Source organism: Marmota flaviventris, chromosome 12 (assembly GCF_047511675.1).
Source record: "Marmota flaviventris isolate mMarFla1 chromosome 12, mMarFla1.hap1, whole genome shotgun sequence".
NCBI classification, from domain to species: domain Eukaryota; kingdom Metazoa; phylum Chordata; class Mammalia; order Rodentia; family Sciuridae; genus Marmota; species Marmota flaviventris.
This window is the reverse complement of record NC_092509.1, coordinates 70,153,395-70,180,029: the sequence shown is the minus strand read 5'-3', so window position 1 is coordinate 70,180,029 and position 26,635 is coordinate 70,153,395. Positions and strand designations below refer to the sequence as shown.

General features: G+C 35.5%; 2 protein-coding genes across 4 annotated transcripts in view; one reads left to right on the top strand and one right to left on the bottom strand.

The window, feature by feature from the left end:
• Nucleotides 1–5,743, bottom strand: part of Ints7 (integrator complex subunit 7) — a 71,286-nt gene extending 65,543 nt beyond the window's left edge. Inside the window, exon 1 of the mRNA XM_027934761.2 lies at nt 5,539–5,743. Coding sequence (XP_027790562.1) covers nt 5,539–5,632 — 94 coding nt within the window. The 5' untranslated portion in view covers nt 5,633–5,743. The remainder of the gene's footprint in view (nt 1–5,538) is intronic.
• A 245-nt stretch (nt 5,744–5,988) lies between these two features.
• The window catches only part of Dtl (denticleless E3 ubiquitin protein ligase homolog), a 61,587-nt gene continuing 40,940 nt past the window's right edge, over nt 5,989–26,635 (top strand). For 2 of the 3 annotated variants that reach the window (XM_071600097.1, XM_027934760.2), the window contains exons 1-11: nt 5,989–6,138; nt 10,571–10,696; nt 11,334–11,432; nt 12,371–12,432; nt 12,518–12,638; nt 18,064–18,129; nt 20,298–20,410; nt 21,609–21,682; nt 22,909–23,012; nt 23,298–23,402; nt 25,809–25,921. In XM_071600097.1, the coding sequence (XP_071456198.1) occupies nt 6,087–6,138; nt 10,571–10,696; nt 11,334–11,432; nt 12,371–12,432; nt 12,518–12,638; nt 18,064–18,129; nt 20,298–20,410; nt 21,609–21,682; nt 22,909–23,012; nt 23,298–23,402; nt 25,809–25,921 (1,035 nt within the window). In that variant the 5' untranslated portion in view covers nt 5,989–6,086. The remainder of the gene's footprint in view (nt 6,139–10,570; nt 10,697–11,333; nt 11,433–12,370; nt 12,433–12,517; nt 12,639–18,063; nt 18,130–20,297; nt 20,411–21,608; nt 21,683–22,908; nt 23,013–23,297; nt 23,403–25,808; nt 25,922–26,635) is intronic. The other variant, XM_071600098.1, reaches the window with a different exon arrangement.

The window sequence follows — 26,635 nt, the reverse complement described above, 5'->3', positions numbered from 1 at the left end:
CTTACACCTTGATGAGACAGGGCTCATGATGTAGGACATTCCTCAAGCACAGAAATGATCAAAAGATGTTAAGCAACCACTAACATGACTAACATTTACTGCAGAGTACCACTAATGAACCATTACCAGTAAAGAATATTTCAGGAGGATCTATCATATACATTTGCTTTAGCTAAGAGATGATGATGATGGCCATGATTCAAAATGAACCATCTTAATATCTAGTCATTAAAAAAAAAAAAGGTGTTTGTGTTGGGAAGGAAGCAGACATACAAACACAAGTATGCACCACACATTTAAGGTAACCTGACAATTCACAGCTTAATAAACTGATGATAGCAAAGCCTTAATTTATACTTAAAAAGCAGATACAAATGAAATAATGTCAATTCAACTAATGATGCATTAAAAATAAGCATTCTTTTCCAAAATTTTCAGAAATTGTTATGTGTACATGGTGAGATTGAGTGCAGTAGGCACATAATAGTGATTAAGAATCCTAATAAACTAATTTTAGTTTATTAATATTTAAATATTTAAAAACTCACTTTGTCAGCTACAAGATAGCAGATGTTAGACGTACATAAAAGTAAGACTATGAGATTTAGTAAGAACTAAAGAAAGGCCTTGGGTTGCTGATTAGTTCAGAGCTCATTCAAGGAAGCACCAACCAGGTTTTAGAATTTGTACTTCCTAATGCTGGTTTTTATGCAGCTTTGAATTGCTAAGACTCCTGCACTCAATTCTACATGATTTTATAGGTCCACTTACCTATACTGACAGACTAAGTTTAGTCTGGTTATAGAGATCTCAAGAGAAAAAATTTGAGTGACATGTCTACTCCTGACTAGATTAGTTATGGCATGGAATTAGCCACCTGGTACAAACCCGACAAACCTGGCCATTCTCTTTGGAGGGGTTATGGAGAAAAGTACAAAAAGGTCTCATTGTTCACCATACCCCTAATTACATCTGTGCCAATATGAACAGTATCACAGCAATCTATGGTCTTTTTCACATTGAGAGTTCAGATGTTTTGGAACATGGGTGAGGTGATGGCATCTAAGGGGGAAATCAAGAGAGTACAGATAGTTGTCATAATTCATATCATTTCTCTTGTCTCATAATTAAATTTTTCATTAAGCAGAGCACCACACTTTTCATACAGCTTTAAATTCACCAGCACCTCACAGTACTCCACCCTCTATGCACCAGCTTCAAGAAAAGGAATGAGACTCACTACCTTCTCCCTATTGCTTTTACCTCACCCAGTCTGAGTGATGTTGTTTAACAGTGACTCTTCACTGGGTACAGTGGTGCACACCTGTAATCTCAGAGGCTCTGGGGGCTGAGCCAGGAGGATCTCAAGTTCAAAGTCAGCCTCAACAACTTAGTGAGGCACTAAGCAACTTAACAAGGGCCATGTCTCAAAATAAAAAAGAAATTTTAAAGGTGGTAGTGGCTGGGGATGTGGCTCAGTGGTTAAGCATCACTTAACCTTAGCACTGGTTCAATCCCCAGTACCAAAAAAAAAAGAAAAGAAAGAAAGTGACTCCTCTTCCCCCAGGGTGGAAGCGATCTTGTGTAATCGTCTAAAATCATCAGGACAACTTCCCATCTAAAAATGCTTAGAGTGACTAAAGAAGTTACATTAGTGGAAAAAATTACATCAGTTAATATATGTGAGATGCATCCTTTATAATTCCTTATGTGTAGTATGATTTTCTATATCATGAAATGTGTCAAAAAATGTAAGTCGCATTTGATTATACAAGTATCATAATCACAGAAGCTTGGTAAGTATGCCTATCACTTTTATCTTTCGGTATCTTCCCAGTGCACTTGGTATCAAATTCCAATTTCTTGTCCTATTTAAAGAGGCAATGTTTAATGTAGCCCTCCCTCTCTTCACATTTGAATGTAAACTCCTTAAAGCAGTCCTGTTCACTAACATGGCCCTGAGTCTAAGTGTAGTACTCAGACCAATGCAGGTGAACAGTAAATACTTTTTGAATGAATAAATGGCTATCATATGAATGATTCTTTTCCAGTCTTACCACTATACCTTGAATAAATTGAGTCATCTTCAAAATAACATCCATTCATCCTTATGGAGATCAGAAACAACTTGCTTACTGTCATCCTTGCTCAAAAGGCTCACAACAAAGTGCCACAGGTTATAAATATGCAACAAGCTTGCTTGCTTCCTTCCTTCCTTTTTGCAGCACTAGGGACTGGGACATCAAGCATGTACAAGCACTCTATCACTGAGCAACATCCCCAGGCCTTTTATTTTTATTTGGAGACAGGGTCGGCTGGCCTGGAACTTGTGATTCTTGTCTCTGCCTCCTGAGTAGCTGGGATTACAGGCATGCACCACCACATCCAGCCTATAATAGGTCTTCATTAGCAGCATTTCTCAAGTTTGTTTCTAAGTACACCAGTGCCACAAAATATTTCTTTAAAATGGAGTTCAAGAGTCCTGTCATATACCTAACTCCTATCAATATTTCTACTTGGATGTTTTTAAGCAACATCTCAATTTTAGCATGATCCAAACTGATGATTTTTACTCTCTATGCCAACCATCCTTCTAAGAGCTCAGATCAAATGCCTCTTCTTGGCTACTCATTCTTAAATCCTCACACAATCCATTAATTAATCTTGTTGGCTTGAGCCTCAAAATATATCCAGAATCTCAGCACTCCACACAATTTACTGTGACCATACTGACCCAAGTCACTACTTTCTTTTCCTTGGATTATTACAAATGCCTCCTCAACTATCTCCCAACTTCTGTCCATGGCTCTCCCTTTGGTTTATTCTCAACACCGTAGCCATACGGATCCTTTGCAAAGCTAAGTCAGATTATGCCATACAACTGCTGAAAATTTTCAAGTTTCCTCACTCAAAATTAAAACTAGTCTTCAATGGTTTGCATTGCCTTACATGAACCGAACCAGCCTCTGGTTCTTTCCACCAGTCTATTCCTATGCTATAGCATGCAAAGCAGGCTTCTGCCTCATAGCCTTAGCACTTATTCCTCCAGTTGGTCAGTAAATCCTTTCTTCATTACCCTTTATAAAATAGGAAAACAACTCCAACCCCATACTAGTTTTCTTTTACTTTTTTCATTTTCCTTTATAATATGTCCTACTATCTGTCATAATATATCCTTATGTTCCTCAATCTAGAACATAAGCTATATGAAGTTAGGATTTATTTATTTTGATTTGTTTTATTAACTGCTATATCCCCAGCATGAAGCCCAATGGTATGTGTGTAAGGGTAGGGGAAACACTTTCTTTAACAGGTAAAGGATGAAATGACTCAGTATTTAAACCACTAAATTATAAATATTCTGATTAAACTGGTTATTTCTATAATCTAATTTAAAAGGTACAGTAATGTGAAAAAGAACAAGAGTTTTGGTTTTTGTCTTATACAAATTATCTTTCTGAATTTGAAACTCATCTATGAAATACTTATCCAGGGCATTGCTGGTAGGATTGAACATGATCACTTACTCTTTGTCTAGCACTGCCTGGTTTGGAGTTCAATACTCAATAACCATCCATTTAAACCTTACAGATATGAAGTATTTCTTTTTTTTCCATATTTTTATTGGTGTATTATAGTTGTACATAATGGTAGAATTTGTTGTTACATATTCATTCACACACACAATAATTTGGCCAATACCATTCCCCAGTATTTTCCCTTTCCCTCTACAGAGTTCCCTTTGATTTTCACATGATACCCCCCTCCACCATTTTCTTCCTTTTTTCTCTCTAGCTTCTACATATAAGAGAAAAAAAAGTGACCCTTGACATTTTAAGTGTAGCTTATTTTGCTTAATATAATGTTCTCAAGTTCCATCCATTTGCCTACAAATGACATAATTTCATTTTTCTTTATGGATGAATAAAACTCCATTGTATATAAATACCACATTTTCTTTATCCATTCATCCGCTGATAGACACCTAGGCTGGTTCACAGATATGAAGTATTTCTATTTCGACTTTTCTTTAGGAAAAAGTTGTACTAAGACCTTTTATTATTATTATTATTACAACTGCAAACTTATAGGAATTAAACAATTCTCAATTTCTCTTTTTTTCAGTGCTTCATTCTGATTTCTATTTGACAACCACTCTCCTATTAATTACATGGACAATCCTGGCTAGACCAGAGTGACAAAAAGGTCTTTTGGGGAAGAAAAGATGATTTAATATTTTAAAAACATGTTTAGTAAAACTTTATATTTCAGGAGGAAAAAACCCTATAGGTTTGGTGAGAAAAGAAAAGCTCAACATCTTTTGATGGACGGGGATGTAGTAAAAACATTGTGACTGCTAAAGGAATATCCCAGTGGGGTACTGTGAGATTTTTATGGTAATCGAAAGGAGATGAAAAGCTTTTTAAAAAGTCTGAGAAACTCCTACCTAGACTAATCCTCTACAAATGTTAACAGGTTAAAACAAAAAAGTCCATGAAAATTCAATAGGCAAGCCCAAGTCAAAGAACTACGTGGCTCAAAGTGAACTTAATAGAGTTGGGTATATAGCTCAGTTGGTAGAGTGCTTGTCTTGCATGCACAAGGCTCTGGGTTCAAGCCCCAGCACCACACACACAAAAATAAGTGGACTTAATGACAGATCTAGTCCAATTCACTAAAAACTGGCAATAGGTAATTAAGAATTAAGTGTATACCAGTAAATAAAAATGTACTTCACTGAAACAAGGGTTTCATATTTATGCTTGATTCTTTAGTAATAAATATCTACCATCCTTGCCTCCATACCCATATCTAGAAAGGATGGCATGTCTGTAAGCATTTAATAAGTGCATCTTTTGCATACCATTTTATCATTTAATCATTCTTGCCAGTTCGGTAGAACTGCACCCGCTTTGCTGATGATAAACGGAGACTAGGTAAAATTGGGTGACTTGTCCCTGATCACAAAATTAGCAGAACTGGAATTCAGCTCAGTAGTAAACCCAAAGCTCCCTCTACTACACCAAGCCCCTCCCTGTAAGGAAAGTGAACTCGTGGAACTTGTCTGTAATGAAAGGTGCAAGGGCCAAGCTTTTTAATTGGTCTTGGCACTAATGTCACCCGTATTGTAATCCAAAGCTTACATTTACGGAAAATAAATCACTATAAAGTCAGTGCAAAATTGTTCAGCACTCCCGATGAAGACCTAGCCTCAACTAAACGTACGAAAAAATAATTTCACAATTTTAATTTAGTGTTTTTAGAAACCAGGCACTTTCAGTGTTTGGAAAATCGGGGGACTGCGCCCTCAAGTGGTCAAAAAAGGCCCTTCACCAGAGTTCCCTACTTGTTTAGATGGTGCAAGGCCAGTCCCGCAATCTTCCCGCAATCTCCCGAAGCAGCAGAGATCCTCGCCCCTGCAAAATCACTAGCGCGCCCCGCCCAGCAAACCACTGCGCATGCGCGTTCCCTGCCTCTCCGGAAACTATCACCACAGGGTGGCGCCACTTCCCCCGAGCAGCCCGCTCTTTCGAATACCTTTGTCCAATTCCATAAGAGCAGAGTTAGCATCCAATTCCTGTTCGCCATATCCAGCATCTGCCAGAAAAGACTTAGTTGAGTTTGACGCCATGACCCAAATAGTTACTCGACTAGCCTAGTCAGAAAGATTGCAAACTCTGCCCCAGCACCGCCATCTTCTCCCGCCGCCTTCTCGCGGATTTTTCCTCCGCGCTCTGTCAAGCCGTGTTACGCATGCGCCCTGATCACCCCGCGGTTCGCCGGCGCCTCTGCGGGCCCCCCGCGCAGGCGCTCAGGGAGCTCCTGAACTCTGGGTTCCCGCGGCTGGGAGAAAAGGAGGCGGGGATTCGGAGGGGGAAGTGACTCTGAGGCGCCCCGACGCTGCGGCGGGAGCCAATCAGAGAGCGTGACGTCAGTTTGGCGCGGAGTTTGGCGGCCGGGGCTTACAGTGGCGGGAGTTGGAGGCTCTAACGGGTGGTGGTGTGAGGGGCGCAAGCTGCTACTCCTAGTGAACCCGAGGGCATTTTCACGGCTTTTTCCTCAGCCGAGTCGTTCTTCAGGTCCCGATGCTCTTCAATTCGGTGCTCCGCCAGCCCCAGCTTGGCGTCCTAAGAAATGGTAAGTAACGGTCTTAACCGCTGCTCCTTGCTGGCGGGATTCACCGCCCCCAAAACACTCCACCTCGATCTGGGCCGACTCCAGTTTAGTTTCCCAGGCTCCAACTTCTCCAGGGCCAAAGTGAATTAGGTGAGGGAGAAATACCGAAGAAAGTTGTACTTTGTTTCCTTCTCGACACTTTTAATCGGGGTCGGGCTTTTTTGGATCGTAACGTAGGCCGAAGGGAGGAAGGACGTTGAATTAGCTGGGCTCCGAGGCCCCTCGCTGCTTACGTCAATATCGCGCGTTAACTAGAAAACGCATGCATCTGTGTGTGTGTGTGTGTGTGTTTCGGGGGAGGGGGACGTTCTCTCGGCCACCACGGGCGATCGTCGCCTCACTTTCGTTTGTTTGTGGTAGAACCTGAGCGATCCCAACTATTTGCAGTTACCCACCAGCGTCCATGATCCGCTGTTAGGGAACTCCGTCAGGCAGGGAGGGCAGGACATCTGCTTCCAGCAGGGGCGAACTCTCGTTCTCCCACCATTACTACCTGGTTCACGAACGTTCTAAACCGTAGCGTGAAAGATGCCCCCTCACCACGTCCCCCAGAAATAAACTCTATTAATGGATTGAAGGGGGCTCTTCCAGATATTTTTCAATGCCAGAGCTAAGATCCAAACGCGAGATCGACATATTTGGGGGTTCTCTGTTCCCGGTATAAGTTAGACGCATTCTCGTGTTAGTGGGTAGAAGTCCAGCTTGACTTTCCACAGTTCTTTGGGCTAATGTTAGAACCGCTGACAATAAGAGATTTGAGCCTAGGTTTGGAAAGTGTCACCAACCCGAATCTTTCCGATAAGGGTGTTGTGTCTTTATTGACCACCTTTGGACAGAAATGAAATCTCACTCATTTAAAGATCGTGTCTATCCAGAGGTCCTCCTTCCCCCTTAAAGCCACGTGGAAAGCTAAAAGAAAAGAATCTTGGAAGGGAACATTTATACTTAAGGATTTAGGTCTAGGGAAAGGATGCTGAAACAGATTGTACAGTCTTTCAACTTTGTCCTTCCAATCTAAAACTTTTCACCATCCTTTTGTAATTCCCTCTTAGATGATCTTTGTAATTCCGCTCGAAATGCTTCTCTTTCTGTCTCTTCTAGGACCTTGCTTAAATAATTTCCGTCCTCTGCAGTCCTCTGTGCCATGTGGTCCTCAACACATTGATTAACTGTCTTTGGAGTTAAACTGCCTGATTTTTGATTTCTGTTCTATTCTCACACTATTTGTGTAACCTGGGAAAGCTATTCGGCCTGTTTTGTGACACATTTTCTCCTAATTCTGCAATCTGTCTACTTTTTTCCTCTTCACAAATATTCATTGTTATTCGGTAGGCACTGACATTTCTTATTATATGTTACTGAAATCTGCACAACTATCTCCATTTCCCTTCTGGGTTGGCATGCCACCCTTTTCCTTTCTCTCTACTCCCATGTATGATTATAGTCATAAATGGGGCTTCTTCCCCTACTGTCTACAACCTTATATTTCCTATATTGTACAGTTATTTCTATAAAAATTATGTAGATTCATCTTCACCAAGTTGGTCAGTCTCGCAGATATCTCAGATTCAAATACCCGCAAAATGATCACATCTCAAATTCAAATACCCCCCAAATGATCACTTTTTCCCTAAACCTACCATATTTTTTGTTTTGTGGAGTGGCCCCATTATTTTAAACCAGTATTCCTAGCCAGAAACCTGAGAGTCACTTAAAGACCCCCATCTCCCTCACTATTACATATTGAAAATTTTCCTTCAAAATATCTTGAATCCAACATATTCTCTTCATTCCCACTGTTTCTGCCTCTTTATCATATACTGGGTCTGCTCTACAATTTCATTTCCTGACTGAACCCTAATAACCTTGTCTGAACTATAAAGCAAGTCTCCTAAAACCTCTTAGTTTTCTTCTCTTCGTTTATTCTTTACATTGCTACTAGTGATCTTTATAAAATGGAAATATGACTACTGGATATTTTAAAATTGGTATCTGAAAGTTTCTGTTATCAGTTTAAACACTTATAAAGAATATAATTTCTGGCTAGAATATGAACATTGACATCTTAAAATAAAAATGCTATATCACTGTTTTAATTGTATAATAGAGTTAAATACTAAAGTGATTTGACAATCATATCTATTTTAAAAAAATATGAACAAACTTTAGGCATTCTGCAAAGTTACTGTTTCCTCTTGAGTTTATTTTCATTTTATTTCTCCCACAGAATTTATCCTGATATAATATTTAATTGTATGCTTGAAAAGTTTTTACTGATCTCCTTATATGTCAAAAAATGTATTTAAATTGCTGTTTTCTGTGTTCATGGGATTCCAACTGCTAAAAATTTCTCTTGGACTGCATTGTCATCATAGTTGATAGCATGCAATTGATAGAAGCGATGTAAATAACAAATTTTGATAAACAGTTATTATTCTCGTGTCCTTGTATACTCTTTGGGAAATCTGCATGTAATCTCAAGGCCCTGATTTGTACTTTGAGGAAATAATAGGGTTTTCCAAATGAGTGTTGTGGGGCATTACAGGTTCTTATTCATAGCACAATAAAGATCCAGAAGTAATTTAAGGTAGCTCAAAAAAAAAAAAAAAAAACAACAATGAAGTGTGTGTTGAAGGGAATTAAAGAAAAGGAGTAGATGGGAACTCCTCCCCACCCCAGCCCCGTCCCAAGTCACTTTAGACTATTCATCTATTTGGATATTAGTTGAAGGCAATGAGTCAAAATTAAGGAGTCAATGAATGCTTGTAAAAAATAAAATTTTCCAAATGTATTATCTTCAGTTCTATCTAATTGTTCAAGATTCCCTTTTGAATTTTTGTATTGCATTTATTAGACAATTTTTAAGTCCTACATCACGTATAGATTTATATATTCTGAGAACAGAGGCTTTTGTTTTTAAATTTATTCTGTCGGATATTTATGAGCTCAACATACATGATTATTGTATTCTTCTTTTAGTAGTCTTTAACAACCTGTTTACAGGTTGAAATATTAAGGAAATGTCCCTAGGAATAATTGTTAAATCTGGATTAAATTTCTTTGCCTCCTTTCTACTAATTGTTTCAGACATCGCTGTGAAAATCTAGATTTGTCTGAGTTCTGTCAGGCTAAAATATCTTCTAAAACAGTACTTTTGATGAAAAGTAAGAATTGAAAGTAGCCTAAAATGTGAACTTGTTAATTAATCAGACAGCTCTCAAGAAATTGTGAACTCATTGTTTCTTCAGATGCTTAATTAACAATTCATTTTCATTAATTATTTATTGGATGAATGTTTATTTCACAGTTGAGCATCCTTAATCCAAAAATCTGAACTCTGAAATGCACTAACATTTGAAAGTTTTTGCATAGAAATATGATGCTCAAGTAGTGTCAGGTTTCTGATTTTCAGATAAGGGGAGCTCAACTGGCAAAATCTATTCAAATATCCCCAAATCTGAAAAATCTCTGAAATCTGAAACATTCTTGGTCCCAAGCATTTTAAAAAAGGGATACTCAACCTGTATGTATTTAAAAACACATATTGACATACATGTTAATATTATAAAATAAACAAGATAGCTTATTACTATTTAGGATTATGGTGTATATTAGACCTCTGACCTAGCAGAATAACTTTCCCTCTACCCTGAATTTCTTGCTGTCTTTGTTCTAAATATAATGAAAATTTACTCATCTTTCAAGATCTTCTCTAAAGGCTTTTCTAATCCTACTACTAGCCAGGGATAATTGAATATCTTCTAAGGGTAGATACATAATGCTTTCCTTTAAAATTGCTGTTATATTCTTGAAGATATTATGACTTATTGCTGTAAATATTTTAGAATCCTAGAATTTCAAGCACTATAAGGAAAAAGGAAGTAAAATTACTTAGTAAGTGAATATGTTACTGACTATAATAGGCACACCAACACATTTCATTTAACTGTTTGAACTCACATGTATCTGTAGATATATAGATACAGCGTGTTGGTTGCTAGGTAACTTGAGAGTTTATAGTAATGTTGATTTGGAGGCTTCAAAAACAGTAAAATTTTGTGGAAGGGAATTAGCGGTTTTAATGGTAATGCTTTTATGGTTGTCTCTGTTGGGAAAGGGTACAAAAACTTTTTAATGTACAAAGGGCAGTTGTTCCTTCTAATCTTAATGTACCATTAAAGATGATAAGCCCAAAGCTATACCTCACCAGAAATTGGGAGTGCACTTTGACTTCTGAGGATATCTTAAAACTAAGTATTCTAGGGGACCAAACGTAGTGAATGGAGATATGTTAAATATATAAGGCTCTTTAAGAATAACATTTACCTCTGCATTTGTTAAAAGTGTAAAATGTGATGTTATTGAAGTTCTATAAGGAATTTTCTTGTTTTAGGCTGGTCTTCACACTACCCTTTACAGTCCCTTCTAACTGGTTATCAGTGCAGCTGTCATGATGAACACACTTCTTATGGAGAAACAGGGGTCCCAGTTCCTCCTTTTGGATGCACCTTCTCTTCTGGTAAGAGAATTACTGTCTAGGCTAAGCTTGGACAGAAATAATATATTTCCTGCCTAGAGGGAAAATACATTGTAATGGTTCCCCTTCAAAGAAAAGTAAGTTAGGTAGATGTTATGATTTTCCAATAACTCTCCTCTTCTGATTTATGAAAAAATGGATAATTAGCATAATTACATAAATTCTTATTTATGATAAATCTCTTATATGTAATTAGCATAATTATATATTTCTTCTAAAGCATAGGACTTTTAAGAATTGCAAAGGTTCAGCAACCATGAAAGCAGTTTTACCCAGTAGATGCCTCTTTAATCAGCTGAATATGTATCTTTCTGTGATTCACTAGAGAATATATGAAAGGAATAGGAGTACTTGTTCCTACTCTCAGTGTAAGAGTAGAGGTGAAAGGTTGTGAAAAGGAAATTTAAAACTAATAGACTCAGTCTGCTGGTGGTGTATATCATTTTATTGCCTTTATTTGACTTTGGTCAGTACTAGTCTTGTTTATTACCTCTCTTGATTTAGTCCTTCTCTTAAATAAGAGACTATCTAAAGGTAATTTTGATGGTTTGAGGCATTTAATACCTTTATACACACTTGTTTTTTGTGTTAATCTTTATGCACTCTATTCCTTTTTTAGCTCCCAACATGGAGCATATATTAGCAGTTGCCAATGAGGAAGGCTTCGTTAGATTATATAACACGGAATCACAAACTAGTAAAAAGAAATGCTTCAAAGGTAAGCCTCGGTCTATAATTTTTGTTTTAACTTTATTTTTAATTCATAAAGCTTCAAGTAAATTGCTATTGGACTATATTCCCAGTTATATTCACTTCTCATTATGTCTGCTTATGGACCAGGATAAAAGTAAACAATAGACTATCACTCACAATAACAGTTAACTATGGCAAGACCTTTACAAAAGTTCAGAAAAAAATATATCTTAAAGTCAAAAACAGTTTTTTTTTTAAGTTTAATTATTTTACACTTAATGTGGTTCAACAATGCTTTAAATATTGAATATTTCCCATATATAAAGCAAAGTTCTACTAACTATAAGAAGCTCATACTCTGGAATCAGAAAGTCTGGTGTTGAAATAACTAAAATAAAACAAAGACTATGAATAATAGAAATACAAAAGCAGGCTAGGAAAATTTTTCATGAATGATGGGGCATTTGTGTTGAACTGTGATATTTAGACCAGTGGAAATGGAAGAGGGCACTTCAGGTGGAGAAAAAGCATTTGCAAAGTCTTAGAGTTGGGAAAGACCAGGATCTAATAAGAAAATAGTGGGTGATCCAGTTTGGTTTGGAGAACAGTAAGAGAAACTTTCCAACAGATAGAGGCCAAAGTATGCAAGACCTTGAATGTCAAACTAAACTTTTTCAGTGAGCATTGTGAAGATTTTTGACCTGGAAAATGTTTCAGAAAGGTTCCATTTTAGAGATTATTTCTAGTCAACTCATTTGAAAGGAATTGGACTCAGATTGTAATTCTGATGTGTGGTAATGAAGGAAATGTGAAATGTTGAGTCCACAAGTTTTCTTTGGCCCATGGTCCATTGGGTACTGATTGATCTTTTCACTATAGTTTTTAAGATATTTAAAATACTATTGATATGGCTACCATAGATCACAGGCTACACATTTCATATTTACCATTTTCTTTACTTAGAATGGATGGCTCACTGGAATGCTGTCTTTGACCTTGCCTGGGTTCCTGGTGAATTTAAGCTTGTAAGTGACTTTGATTTTATTGGTTTCTGTCCTTGAAATTCTGGTCAAGTTTGCCTTGTTAAATTGTGCTGTGAATTTTTGAAAGGTTACAGCAGCAGGTGATCAAACAGCCAAATTTTGGGACGTTAAAGCTGGTGAGCTGCTTGGAACATGCAAAGGTCATCAATGCAGCCTCAAGTCAGTTGCCTTTTCCAAGTTCGAGAAAGGTAGATTTTACTTATTCTTTTGTCTCCTTAACCTTCTTTGTGATGGGGAAATAAGAAGTTGTAAGGTTTCTATCTTGCCCTTATAAAAGTTGTTACTTTACCAACATAGGTAATTTTTATTCTAATATGACTGAAAACCTTAATGAAAGTAAGCTGGTTCTAGGCCCATTCTTATGGTTGTTATCACCAACTTGTCCTTGAAATTCAATTTACAGATAAGGTAACAATTTATGAACAGTCAAAAAAAAACCTCTGCTTAACTTTGTCCATTGGTGTCAAAACTTGGTATTGGGTGCTCATTAATTCTACTTGTAAAATTTAAATGAAGTATGAAGATGGGGTGAAAATTCTGACAAACTGGACATTTGTCTACCTAAAAATTTACCATGCAGCTAGTTTAAATGACCCAATTTCCTAGTCTGTTTTCAACTAGTATTTACACACAATTGATCCTCTATTTATCTCACAAGAGTGATATAATATATGTAGGACAGTACTATAGCAACTGAGGAAAAACTTAGCAGGGGTATCTGAATACATTTTTTCCCCTAGAGTTTTTTTTTTTTTTTTCTTTTTTCTCTTAATTTGTTCCTCACTAACAGGTTTTACAAACAGACCAATAAACATTTACCTCAAAGAAGTATCTGCGTTAATTTGACTTTCTCAAGAATTATAGAGACAAACATCATAGTCCTTTATCATTAAAAAATACACTATTTTAAAAAGGAATATTTTCATTTATTTACCTGAATACTCAGGGATATTAACTGAGTTGTAGAGCTGGTTTAGACTAGAACTCTAAAAGGGAAATATATGGCATGGGTTTGTTAACACAACTTTATCACATAAAGTTAAATTGACCTGTGTTCTAATTTACAGCACTCCTGTGTTCAGAGTTCGCTTTAAGTTTATAAAAATGTTTTAAGATCATGACAATTTACCTAAATAAAGGGGAATGAAAAAGGGAACACTATATTTTTCAGTCCTTTCACTTAATTTTTAAAACTCTGCATGTGAATAAATCTATGCCAATATGGTCTAGTAGAAAAAAGCACTGAGTTAAGACACTGGAGCAAGTGGCTTTTATCATGTTTCCAGTAGTCCATAGGTGCTCTAGTATGAATAAGTCTAGCTGGAAACTGCCCCCAAGGCCCCATGGTTTGATTGGTGAAATAATATTTTGTAGCCTTACTCTTTCAGCCATGTTCCTTTCTATAGACCACACTTTTATAAACATATATTGTGTTTTATTCTAGATCTGATTTCAAAATTCTTCAGCAAAGTTATTTTAATTTCCCTGTGCCTTAATTTCCTAACTTAGTAAAATTAATGCCTAATTCTATTTAACTCACAAAAATAATTCATACATAAAAATGCTTAGCTTTTTGTTGTTTTTGTAGAGGTTTTGTTTTGTTTGTTTGCTTATTTTTAGTGGGTAGCATGATAGAAATGACCATTGATAAAGTTTTTTCATCCCTTTATGGGTAAGATACAAGTCCTAATTAGGTATAATCATACTAATGGAATTTGCCTTCCCCAAATATTTTGCCATGTAAAAGGCAGGAAAGTAGACTTACAGGTAAATTTTTTGTGTGACCAAAAGGGGAGGGTATTAGAAGTTCTAGCAGAAAATTAAAATTAGTTTTAAACTTATTTCTGTTTCCTTTTCTACAAACTTAGCTTTATTTGTACCTTTTTTCTCTTTTTTCTCCAGTTTAAGACCAATCCTTCCTCCTAGGCCACTGGTTTTTAACCTTGCATATGTTACTTACAGAGGTTTTTTAAAAAATCATTTTAATAGGACTCTGGGAGGTGGGCGGGTATCTATTTTTTTTAAAGTTCCTTAAGGAATTTTTAGTATAGACCTAAGGTTGAGAAACATTTTTGATCTCCCACAAGATCTTATGCTCTCACTTTTGTCCCCATGGCTTTTGTATCTTCAAATTCTCCCCCTTTTGTCTGTTTCTCCTTAGGAAAGACTCAAGCATGTCTATGATCTATACCCCAAAACATCTTAACCCTGTGTTCTCTTTTAGCTGTTATCTATCTCCCTTAAGTTTCTTAAGAGTAAACAAAAACTAGACAAATTTCTTCATCTTAATTTGGTACAATCGGTTTTCCACATCTAACTCTCTTCCTGAAATCATTTTTATAATTATGTCAGAAGCCATGAAACATTTCAGCCCTTTTCTAAAATTTTTTAAAATAATTTCCTTCTTCAGAATCCAGATAGCATTCTCTTCTAGTTCTCCTGCCTTTTTGTTGATTCCTTCATTTTTGCTTTTGTGTACTACACTTTTTTTTACCTGTCTTGAAGTGTTGGCATGGCTCAGGATATGGTGTTTGCCTTCTTTTCCTTTTAGTTTATACCTTTTTCCTGGACAGTTCCATTGATTCCTTTTTTTTTTTTTTTTTTGTTACTGGGGATTGAAACTAGAGGCGATTTACCACTGGGCCGCATCCCCAGCCCTTTTTATTTTTTATTTTGAGGCAGGGTCTTGCTAAGTTGCTGAGGCTTTCCTTGAACTTATGATCCTCTTGCCTCAGTTTTTCAAGTTTGTGGGATTCTAGGTGTGTGCCAGTGTGCCTGGCTCATTAATTCCAATTTTTCTTTTTTTTTTTTTTTTTTGCCACTCTACTAATTTACCCAGATCTATATTTCTAGCCTTAACCTCTCGGTAAGCACTTGAAATTCAAACTGTCTAAAACTCAGGATTTCCCCCTTGGCAATGCTATCTTCATATTCTGTTATCATTTCTATTTGGCATGAAATAGAAATGATAACAGATAATTTCTTTTAGTGCATGTCTGGTGGTAATAAATTACCCTTATTTTCCTATATCTGAAAAATCTAGGGGAGGAGAGGAAGAATAAAAGTTCTGTGGATTGGATAAAGGGGAATGGAGGCAAGGCAGTGGGGATAGGAATAGGAAAGACAGTTGAATGAATCTGACACAGCTTTCCTATGTACATATATGAATATACCACAATGTACATCCACAAAACTGGGATACCAGTTAGAATAAGATATACTCCATGTTTGTAAAAACATGTCAAAATATGTTCTGTCATGCATATCTAAAAAAGAACAAATTTAAAAACTCACTCTTGAAGGATATTTTTGTTGGACATAAAATTCTGGGTTAACAGCTTTTTTTCTTTCATTACTTGAAGGTGTTTTTCCACATTCTCTATGGTTTCCATTGAGAACTCTGTGGTCACTCAAATCATTTCCTTGTATACATTGTGTTGTTTTACTTGGCTGCTTTCAGGATTTCTGTCTTTGGTGTTTAAGGGTTTGACTGTGATGAATCTAGTCATGGTTCCCTTCAAACACTGTTTGGAGCTTCCTCAGTTTTTTGGACTTGTAAATTTGTTTCACAAAGAGGCTCTATTTACTCATTCATGATTTAGCCTTTTGGAATTGTCCCATGGATCCTTGATACTGTTCTTCTTTCTCCCACTTTTCTTAAATTTGAAAAAAAAACTAACATACTGTTTAGTCTGTTTTCTGTTACTGTAACAAAACACATGAGAATGGATATTTCATAAAGAATAGAGGTTTATGTAGCTCACTGATCTAGAGGCTACAAAGTCTAAGAGAATGACTTCAGCACCTGGTGAGGGCCTTCAGTCCTTCTAAAGATAACCCACTAATCCATGAATGTATTAACCCATTCATGAAGGCATAACTCTCATGACCCAAACATGTCTTCAAGACTCCACCTCCTAACACTGCCAAAATGTCATCAGATTTCAACATGGATTTCGGAAGGGATAAGCCATACTCAAACCATAGCAGGTATCATAAGATTTGCTCAAAGTATATATTTCAGTGACTTTTAGTTTATTCACAGGGTTGTGCAGTAAATCACTTCAGATAATAGCTTCTTTCACTTAAGCATGATGTTCAGTCATATTTGCTGTAATTCAAATTGACTGATTTGTATTGATCAAGCTCTCCTTAAGTTGAATGATTTTCTCATTCTTAAGCCTAACCAGTAAATTTTTATTGTTTAAATTATTGGTTTTTTTAGTTCTCAAAATTGTTTTTTTTATAAGTCCTGTTTTTCTGCTGAGATCTATCATTTTTTTTTTTATTAATTACAAGAGTGTATTTCTCTACTTAACATATCTATATTATAATCTTATCTAATAAGTCAGTGTCTGGGTTGTCTTTCATTGATTTCTTTTCCTTTTTACAGTAAGTCATTTTCCTGACTCTTTGTGCAGATATTGTGAATGAGATGATCAGTTCTTTATTATAAAACCTCAGTTGCAAACTGCTTTCAGTTTTCTCTTGCACATATGGTTCAGTGGTCACCCATAAACTTAAAACTGAGTTTAAACACAAAATTAAGGGTTTCTTTTCTCTCCCTTTCACTCTCTAATAACTCTTGTTGCACCCCATCTCCTTTTCCTCTCTCTTCTAGCATGAGACACGGCAGGTTTTTCTATTGGCATTTTAGCTGTCTGGTATTAATGCTGCCACTGTGGCTGCCCTCAAGGTAAAATTACAAACAGTGATTGTCCCTGCTAATCATGTTCTTCATTTGTTGACTCCCCTCTGAAATTTTATGTTTTTGTTCTGTTTCCACAGACCCCCTCAGGTAGCTTTCTTTGTTGTTTTGTTTTTTATTTTGTCCAGTTTACAGCTAATGCAGGTACAATTTCTTAAGTGCTCATTCTTTCATACAGAAAGCAGAGTTTCTCCTACTTAATATTACCTCTTTATTTTCCTCGTGCCAGGGATTGAACCAAGGTCACTTAACCACTGAAACACATTCCTAGTCGCTTTTATTTTTTTGTTTTGAGACAGGGTCTCCCTGAGTTGCTCAGGACCTTGCTAAATTTTGGCATTACAGGCATGTGCCGCCATGCCTGTCTCTCACTTAGTTTTAAAGAATAAAACACTACATATAAATCAAAGTTCTCTAGTATTCCCTTCTTCAGTTCACTGCCCTCATTCCATTTCCAGAGGCAACCCCCTTTATACATTTTATACAGATCTCAGTTTTTTGTTTTTTTTTTTTAAATATTGTTTTAGTTGTACAATTTGTTTATTTTTACGTGGTGCTGGGGATCTCACCCAGTGCCTTAACACGTGCTAGGCAAGCACTCTACTACTGAGCCACAATCCCAGCCCCTAGGTCTATTTTGCTATAATTTTATAAGGTATTTTATATGATTTTGGGAAAATTTGCACAGAGGGATTATTCTATAAAGTTGTTTTTTCAATGTAAGCTTTTTGTAATCCCTTTCTTTTACAACTGTTTTCTCAATTTGTTATTGATAGTATAGTTTAAAATTTTTATTTTCAATACCAAATTCAGTATCTAAAATAGATATTCTAGAAAATTTAAATTGAAATATATATCATTGGCTGGTTCTGTTAACCTCTTGTATACTGTTTATTATGTCACAGCTGTATTCTGCACAGGAGGAAGAGATGGCAACATTATGGTCTGGGACACCAGGTGCAACAAAAAAGGTAATCTAGTTCCATTTTAAATTTTTTTAGTTTTTTAAAAATTTATTTTAATTAGGTATATATGACAGCTAAATGCATTTTGATTCATTGTACATAATTGCAGCACAACTTTATATTTCTATGGTTGTACATGATGTAGTGTCACACCATATGTGCAGTCAAATATGTACTTAGGGTAAAGATAGCCATCTTATTCCACCATCTTTCCTGCCCCCACGCACCCCCCCCCATACTCTCTCTCCCCTTTGCCCAAAGTTCCTCCATTTTTCCCATGCCTTCCCGCTTCCTGTTATGAATCAGCATCCACTTAACAGAGAGAACATTCTGCCTTTGGCTTTTGGGGATCGGCTTACTTAGCATGATATTCTCCAACTCCATCCATTTACCTACAGATGCCATAACTTTATTCTCTTTTAATGTGGCATAATATTTAATTGTGTATATATACCACAGTTTCTTTATCCATTCATCTATTGAAGGGCATCTAGGTTGCTTCCACAGATTAGCTATTGTGAATTGAGCTGCTGTGAACATTGATGTAGTTGTTACTAGTATGCTGATTTTAAGTCCTTTGGGTATAGACCAAGGAGTAGGATTGTTGGGTCAAATGGTGGTTCTGTTCCAAGTTTTCTAAGGAATTTCCATACTGCTTTCCAGATTTGTTGCACCAATTTGCAGTCCTACCAGCAAAGTATGAGTATGCCTTTTCCCCCACATCCTCTCCAACATTTGTTGTTGTCTATATTCTTGATAGCTGCCATTCTGACTAGAGTGAGATGAAATCTTAGAATAGTTTTGATTTGCATTTCTCTAATTACTAGAGATGTTGAACATTTTTTCATATATTTGTTGATTGAGTGTATATCTTCTGAGAAGTATCTGTTTAGCTCCTTAGCCCATTTATTGATTGGATTTTTTTTTTTTTTTTTTGGTGTTAAGGTTTTTTTAGTTCTTTATATATCCTGGAGATTAGTGCTTTATCTGACGTATGTGTGGCAAAAATTTGCTCCCAAAATGTACATTTTAAGTTTGACAGAGGAGAGATGATCACATACTGAATTATATTGAATGAAAGTGTTCGGGATTTCATCTGATTACCACCAGGGGGCACATGTGCTCACAAGCCCCCATTTCTACTCACCATTTATTTGTCAGGATCCTAGAGATTGTTGCAGGGGCTATTGTAGTCAAATATTTACCTCAGATTGTCTTCTGAATTGTAAGGCCATTTACCTAAGTTACTGATAGAATTTAAATTGTTAATACATAGGCTCACTGGTGAATGTTACCTTTAATTTAAACTTCCTTTTTTTGTTGTTTTAAAGAGCCAGATTAAATTAAAATAGAAGTTTGTATTACCCCATAATGCCATTAAGCAAAAAGCGCAAATCATCTCCCTATTTACTTTTAATACACTTGTTGATCTTTTAAAAATTTAATGGACTATTTTGTAGAGCAATTTTAGTTTCACAGCAAAACTAAGCAATTTCCATATATTATCTCACACATACACATACATACCCTCCTTCTCTCCCTCATTGTCAACATCTTCTACTTGAATGGTGTACTTATTACAATTGTTGAACCTACATTGAAACATCATTGTAACCGAAAACCCATACTTTACATTAAGATTGTTTGTGTTATCATACAGAATAGTTTCACTGCTCTGAAAAATCTTCTATTCTGCTGTCATTCCTATCTCCTCACAAAGCTTTGGCAACCATAGATTTCTTTTTTTTTAAATATCCATGGTATTGCCTTTTTCAGTATGTCATATAGTATGTAACCTTAAAGTTTCTTCCATGTCTTTATTAACTCGTTTCTTTTTAGTGTTGCTTTCTGAGTGTACCACAGTGTATCCATTCACCTGCTATTGGATATCTTGGTTGCTTCCAAATTTTGGACATTATGAGGGGCTGGGGATTTGACTTAGTGAAAGAGCACTTGCCTAGCTAGAAAGAAAAAGAGCTACCATAAATATATCTTTTCTTCTTTATTATACATTATAATCTCAGCACAGGAGATATGGTACAGATGGTTCTACTGGTTTCTAATTTTACTAATCTGGTCAGAAATTACTTAATTTTGAGATCTTTTGTACAAATGTTATGTACAACATGAGATCAGGAAAAAAAACAAATCAGTTTCCTTGGAATATCTTTCAGATGGTTTCTATAGGCAAGTGAATCAAATCAGTGGAGCTCACAATACCTCAGACAAGCAAACCCCTTCAAAACCCAAGAAGAAACAGAATTCAAAAGGACTTGCCCCTTCTGTGGTAAGGTTTTATAGGTGTCTACATGAATGTAAATCTTAACAGCAGAAATTCTTAATGGAATTTCATTGTAGGGAATTTCTTGGGGATAAAATTGGGAGCTATTTTCTTTTGATGTCAGAGATTTACTCCTGAATAAGTAGTGGTTCTCAAACTATAGTGGACAGATTTGGTTTTCTATGGGGAGAGAATCCCCATTTTTTTATAATATAAACTATGGAAAAGATGGCTTGTTTGTTTATTTATTTATTTGGCAGTACTAGAGATTGAACCAAGGGCTTCACATGTGCTAGGCAAGTGCTTTGCCCCTGACCTACATCCTGAGCCTTTATATTTTATGATAGCATCTTGCATAAGTTTCCCAGGCTAGCCTTGAGCTTGTAATCCTCCTGCCTCAACCTCTCAAGTAGCTGGGATTACAGGTGCATACCACCACACCCAGCCTGTATATTTTTTAAACATTTAGGAAAGTATTACATATATTGCAAAACACTATAGAAGTATAAGAAGAAGTACTACTGTAATAGCCAAAAGCTAAAATTAGGTCAGAATTTTTTTTTTCCTGAAAATAATTGCTTTTGATCTCAGTTTACTGTGATTTTTTAATGTTCCGGATTTATAGTTAAAGTGCACAACATAAAGGATACATGGATGAATGGAAGCAGACAGTGGTCTGTAGAATCCAGATGAGATTATAATGTGTAACCTTTCAGGCATGGAGTCTAATTCTAAGCTAAGAGACCTTATTAGCTAACAGTAAAGGAGGTAAAACTCTACTAACTCCCTTTAATATTCATCCAAAATTCTTTAGATACTCCTATGTGATAATCTAGGTAGATATCAACACTTTATAGATGAAACAGACAAGAAAGTTAAATGAGTTTGCTAGAGGTAGATAGCTTATTAGTAGGGCTGATTCTAAGTAGACTCTATAATGTCAGACAAGTAAGATCTTCTTGTCACTAGTTTGTTTCTTGAATACAAGTTCAAGTTTTACCGGTATATGCTGTAACTTAATGATGTTCAGGTCATTTTCTTGCTAGGATTTACTGTGTATCTAGGATTATTGGAAAGAGAAGATTTAATCTCATTCAGAGTTTGGGGGAAAGGCCATTTTTAAACACCTTGTTCTCTTGATGGTGAAGATTTTGATACTTAAGATAGAATTTCCTTCTTTTCTTTTTCTTTCTGGTACTATTAGGATTTCCAGCAGAGTGTTACTGTAGTCCTGTTTCAAGATGAGAATACATTAGTCTCAGCAGGAGCTGTGGATGGGTAAGAGAATTTATTTCTTTATTCTTTTAATGAGGTCTTTCATGAGCCATGAGGGAGAAATCACGTAGTCCCATTATAATTGAACATGTATGCTTTTAACTTTTGACGTATCAAGTACCCCAGCTGAGAAAAGAAACTTATACAGGAAAATAATAAGCTAGAACTCTTGCTCAATAATTAAATGAGCTAGTACAAGTGTCACACTTAGCATGTTGTCTAGCATATAGGAGCTGCTGCTGCTATTAATAGAGAAGAAACTAGATGGATAGCTTGCCTTATGGCAGTAAAATTTAGTCACAGGCTCTTATTTTGAGGAATAAATTTTTTATTATTTTGGGGTATCTTTAAGAATATCTTTAAAAGAATAAATCTGACTTGGGGCATATAATTGGTGTTTCTGGGTATAATTTAACTAGACTTAAGATTTAAATACTTTTAAAAAGTAACAGCTTACTGGGCTGGGATTGTGGCTCAGTGGTAGAGCATGCATGAGGCACTGGGTTCATTCCCCAGCACCACATAAAAAAATAAACAAAAGTACAAATCACAAATTTAAAAAACAAAAAGTAACGGGTTACTAAACTAGGATTTCCATTGTCTCTTCAGGACACTAAAACTTTCATGAACCAAACTTTCAGGCAAGAATGAAGGATTATCTTAAGTTATTAGTTATATTTGTGAATGGCTAGGAAAGTGTACTCTGTATTTCCAAGAATACTGCCTGTGTTTTCACAGTTGCCTACAAACTAGAAGTAGAGGATTAAGACAATTATTCCAACAAATGAACAAATATTTTTTTCTCTGTTTCACAGGAAAGTTTGCTTACATGGCTTAAGGAGTTATGTATAGAGATATAACCATAGGAACAGAGCTTGCTACTTATGATATCAGAGGATATATGCAGAGGCTTAGGAAGTGTTTTTTTTTTTAAAACAATAGAACAGTGACTATCAGCATCCAACTTTCATCTTCCTTTTCCGCTCCCTTGGGGTAAACTCCAGTAACCCATTGCTGGGTCATATTACATCTGTTTCCCTTCTTGTCAGAATGGCAAGCCTGACCTTGGACACAATGGTATGAATAGTTTAATTTGTTTCCCAATGAGATGTCCTCACTATACCTGGTAAATGTGCCAGAGGAGTTAGATTAAAAGTCATTTCACATTCAATGTTAGTGAAGTTCTTTGGGTAGGGAGATCTATAAAATAAATTTGTCTTGATTTTTAGGATAATTAAAGTATGGGATTTACGCAAAAATTATACTGCCTATCGACAAGAGCCCATAGCATCCAAGTCTTTCTTGTACCCAGGTAGCAGCACTCGAAAACTAGGTAAGCCTTTGTATAAACTTTTTTGGGAAAATTTAAATTAAAAAAATATATGTATTAGGCTAGTTTTCAGCAACATAGACTTAAGAAACTAATATGAGGGCATACATTTTTGATGTTTAAAAGATAAAAACAGAAGGATACTTTTTATTTGCATGTTTGGGGGCAAAAATTCGAATATTCCTATCTGATGATATCATTTGCAATGATCTATTTTTGCATTCACATTCTGGCTTCAGGTCTGTTTACAATCATCATGACATGCTGACTAAACTTTATTTTTCTCAGGATACTCAAGTCTGATTTTGGATTCAACTGGCTCTACTTTATTTGCTAATTGCACAGATGACAATGTCTACATGTTCAATATGACTGGATTAAAGACTTCTCCGGGTAAGATATAAGTCATACTAACTCGCTTGCCAGAAAACGAACATGGACTTTTTTGTTGATAATTAAAAAAAAAAAAAAAAAAACTTATTAAGCCATATAAGGACTTTAGTATTTTTAATTAATTGCAGTGATATTTTCATAGGGTGCTTTCCTTGTGGTCATTTCACATGTTAGCAGAATTCTTTTCTGTATTATGACTTATTGTATTGTAGTAGTCTCCAGAAATCAGACCCCTTGGCCTATATTTAGAATTAACTTAATTTTTTATTTAATGATCTTACAGGGTGAAGAAAACTGTTCTGCTCAACTTTATCCTCTTTTTGGGCTTGTTAGTTAAAATTAGAGGGCTGCAGCTGGTGATGTAACTCAAAGGTAGAGCACTTCCCTAGCATGCTCAAGGCCTAGACTACAACACCCAACACCACAAAAAGAAAAAAAATTAACTGAATTTTTCAGATTGCCCATATAGTTCCACCCCCGCCCAGCCTTCCACTTAATGTTTGACAGAAGCCATTCTATCTCTTGAGATTTTTTTCTCCCAACCTCACCTTTCTTTTTCTTCTCAAGAATATAAAAATAAAGTCTGATACATAAAACTAATAAATGGCATTTTAAAAAGAAACCAAGGTTTTCAAGTATGCTTTAAAAAGGTTTAGTTATTTTATATCTAAGAACATTATCAATTACTCAAACAAGTTATATATTAGTCGCCTGATTCTTCCTCAAGTCTAGTTCTGTCAAAACACTTTGAATTTTATAACCCACCCACAGAGCTACTAAAGTAAGATGTGCTGATAAACAAGAAATCTTAAAATAGTGCAGAACTTAGGTCATTTTAGCTATTATCTTAGATAAGTTTCAAAAGATTTCCCTAAGTGGTCTTGTTAGGACTATGATATCTGTGGCAGCATCATTTTTGGGATTTTTAATTAGTCATATAAAATAGGCTTTAAAAAATCTTTCGTCTAAAGAAAAAACATTGTTCTGATTATATTATCATATATATAAGAGATCTTTTATATAATTTTTCCCATAGTGTGACAATAAAAGGACCTTGAGTTCGTTTTGTCCCTCTGCCATCAAATACTTTCCTAATAATTTTGTGACCTTTTTCTGTGCTCCTAAAATAATTTTATTTGTTCTCAAAGATAGGTAGATAGAAGCTAGATTGATTTGTTCCTTAGAAATTGAATGATGGCTCTTGTGTGCATGTGTGTGTATGCATGTGTTCATGCACACACGTGTAACAACTGGTAATTATTTGCCTTTTCAAAACTTTATACTAAAGGTACCGAACTTAATATTACAGTATTATATATATTAACTGATGTTCATAAGGATGACTGTAAATTATGTTAGGACCCCAAATCATCAAAGAAAGACTAAATTGAGTTAATTAAGGCCAATATAGGTTTTAAAGGATCTTTATTAGCAAGATTGAAATATTTACATTGTACTTCATATCAGCTTTTCTTAGACCAGTAGAGGGCAATAAGTACTTATGGGTTTAATGGAAAATTTAGTCTACAGTTTGCCAGGCACAGTTTAAGAGTTGAAGATGAATAATTATGATTTTTTTTTCCTGCCTAAATACTTCCTAAAATTCTCTAATAAATGAGATTCTTGTACTTCTTGGGGATATTCAGGTGTCAGACACCTAAGGTTTTGTCTTCCTTAGGCTAAAAGAACCTGTCAAAAGTAAATTGTACAAGAAAAAATACTTGTTCTTTTGTCATGGATAATGAGAAGTCTAAACCTGTACACTTAACCCAGCCTAAAGTCTTACATACGAGTATAGTTTACCCCACTAGCTACTTTTACCATTAAGACTGTTTAAAGTGCTGGACTAAAAATATTCCTACATCCTAGATAAGCCAACAATAAGTTTTAGCCAGAGTTCAAATGACCCTTTTTCACTGATTTTTATCTATTCATGGAACAAATATTGGAGGATGTACTCTGTTCAAAACACTATAAAGTTTAGAAAGGAAGGAAGATATGAAATATACCCTCAAGAGTCTTGAAGTCTTAAGAAGTAAGACCCAATGTATACTGCAATAGAAAAAGCCCTGTCTTGGGTTAAGGAGAGAGGGTCCAATATTTATTTTATTACAAGATCGAACAATACCTGCACCCTTTTTCTTAATTCTTTTCATCACATTTTCCTCCTGTGGCATAGCTGGTTAATGCCAAATATAGCTGAGTTCATGAGGTTGGACCTAATAAAAAGCCTATGGTTTCTTTTTCTTTTTTGCCAATGTTCAGTTCCCTGTTATTTGGTGAATAAAGCTTGACCATCTGCTTCAGTACTCAATGTGGGAATAAAACTTGTTAGAATATGTACATTCATTTGAACACTATGTGGAAATAACAAAAACCAAATGATTTGTTTATTTCCTCTGACAGTGGCTATCTTCAATGGACACCAGAACTCTACCTTTTACGTAAAATCAAGTCTTAGTCCAGATGACCAGTTTTTAGTCAGTGGCTCAAGTGATGAAGCTGCCTACATCTGGAAGGTAAGTTGCTCAACTTCCCTCTCAAATGTGAGATTGAATTGTTCCCCCTCAAATGTGAGACTGAATTGTTTTTGAGAATATTTTTTCTTTCCAATAGGAGGTAAGTTTAATATAAACACATAGTATTAATTTTCTATACCAGATATTTACCCTTTTTCTACAATATACTAAATTTGAGCAAAAGTTATTTCTTGGCATTTATTGTAGCCGAAACCTGATTAGAAATTTATGTATTGTTATTTATAGTCATAGCTTATCAGAAACTGACAATCCATGTCTTATTTCATAGATTATCAAGAAAGTGAGAATTCAGAAAGGTAGTAAAAACCTTGATTTTATCTTGCTTCCTAGAAAACATGCTATATTGACTTTCTTCTCCTTGTTTTTGAGCTCTTCTACGAAATACAATATTTTGATTTTTTACATCCTTATACAAAACAGCCACTCAAAAATAATTACATTTTTATTCTCTCTTTATAAATAGCCATCCTTCAGGCTATTAAAATAGATGTGATAAAAACAAAAAGAAAAAAAATAGACGTGATTATCAATTTTTTCATATATAATTTTTTTCAAGTTTACCGATTTTCCATGCGACCCATTAAATTCATATTCTTATTTTTTAACTTTTTAAATAACGATAATTCTAAAGTGACCATTGTAAGCTAAGAATTTAAAGTCTGGCTGTTTGAAGCCTAGTGGAGAAAAGGCCCT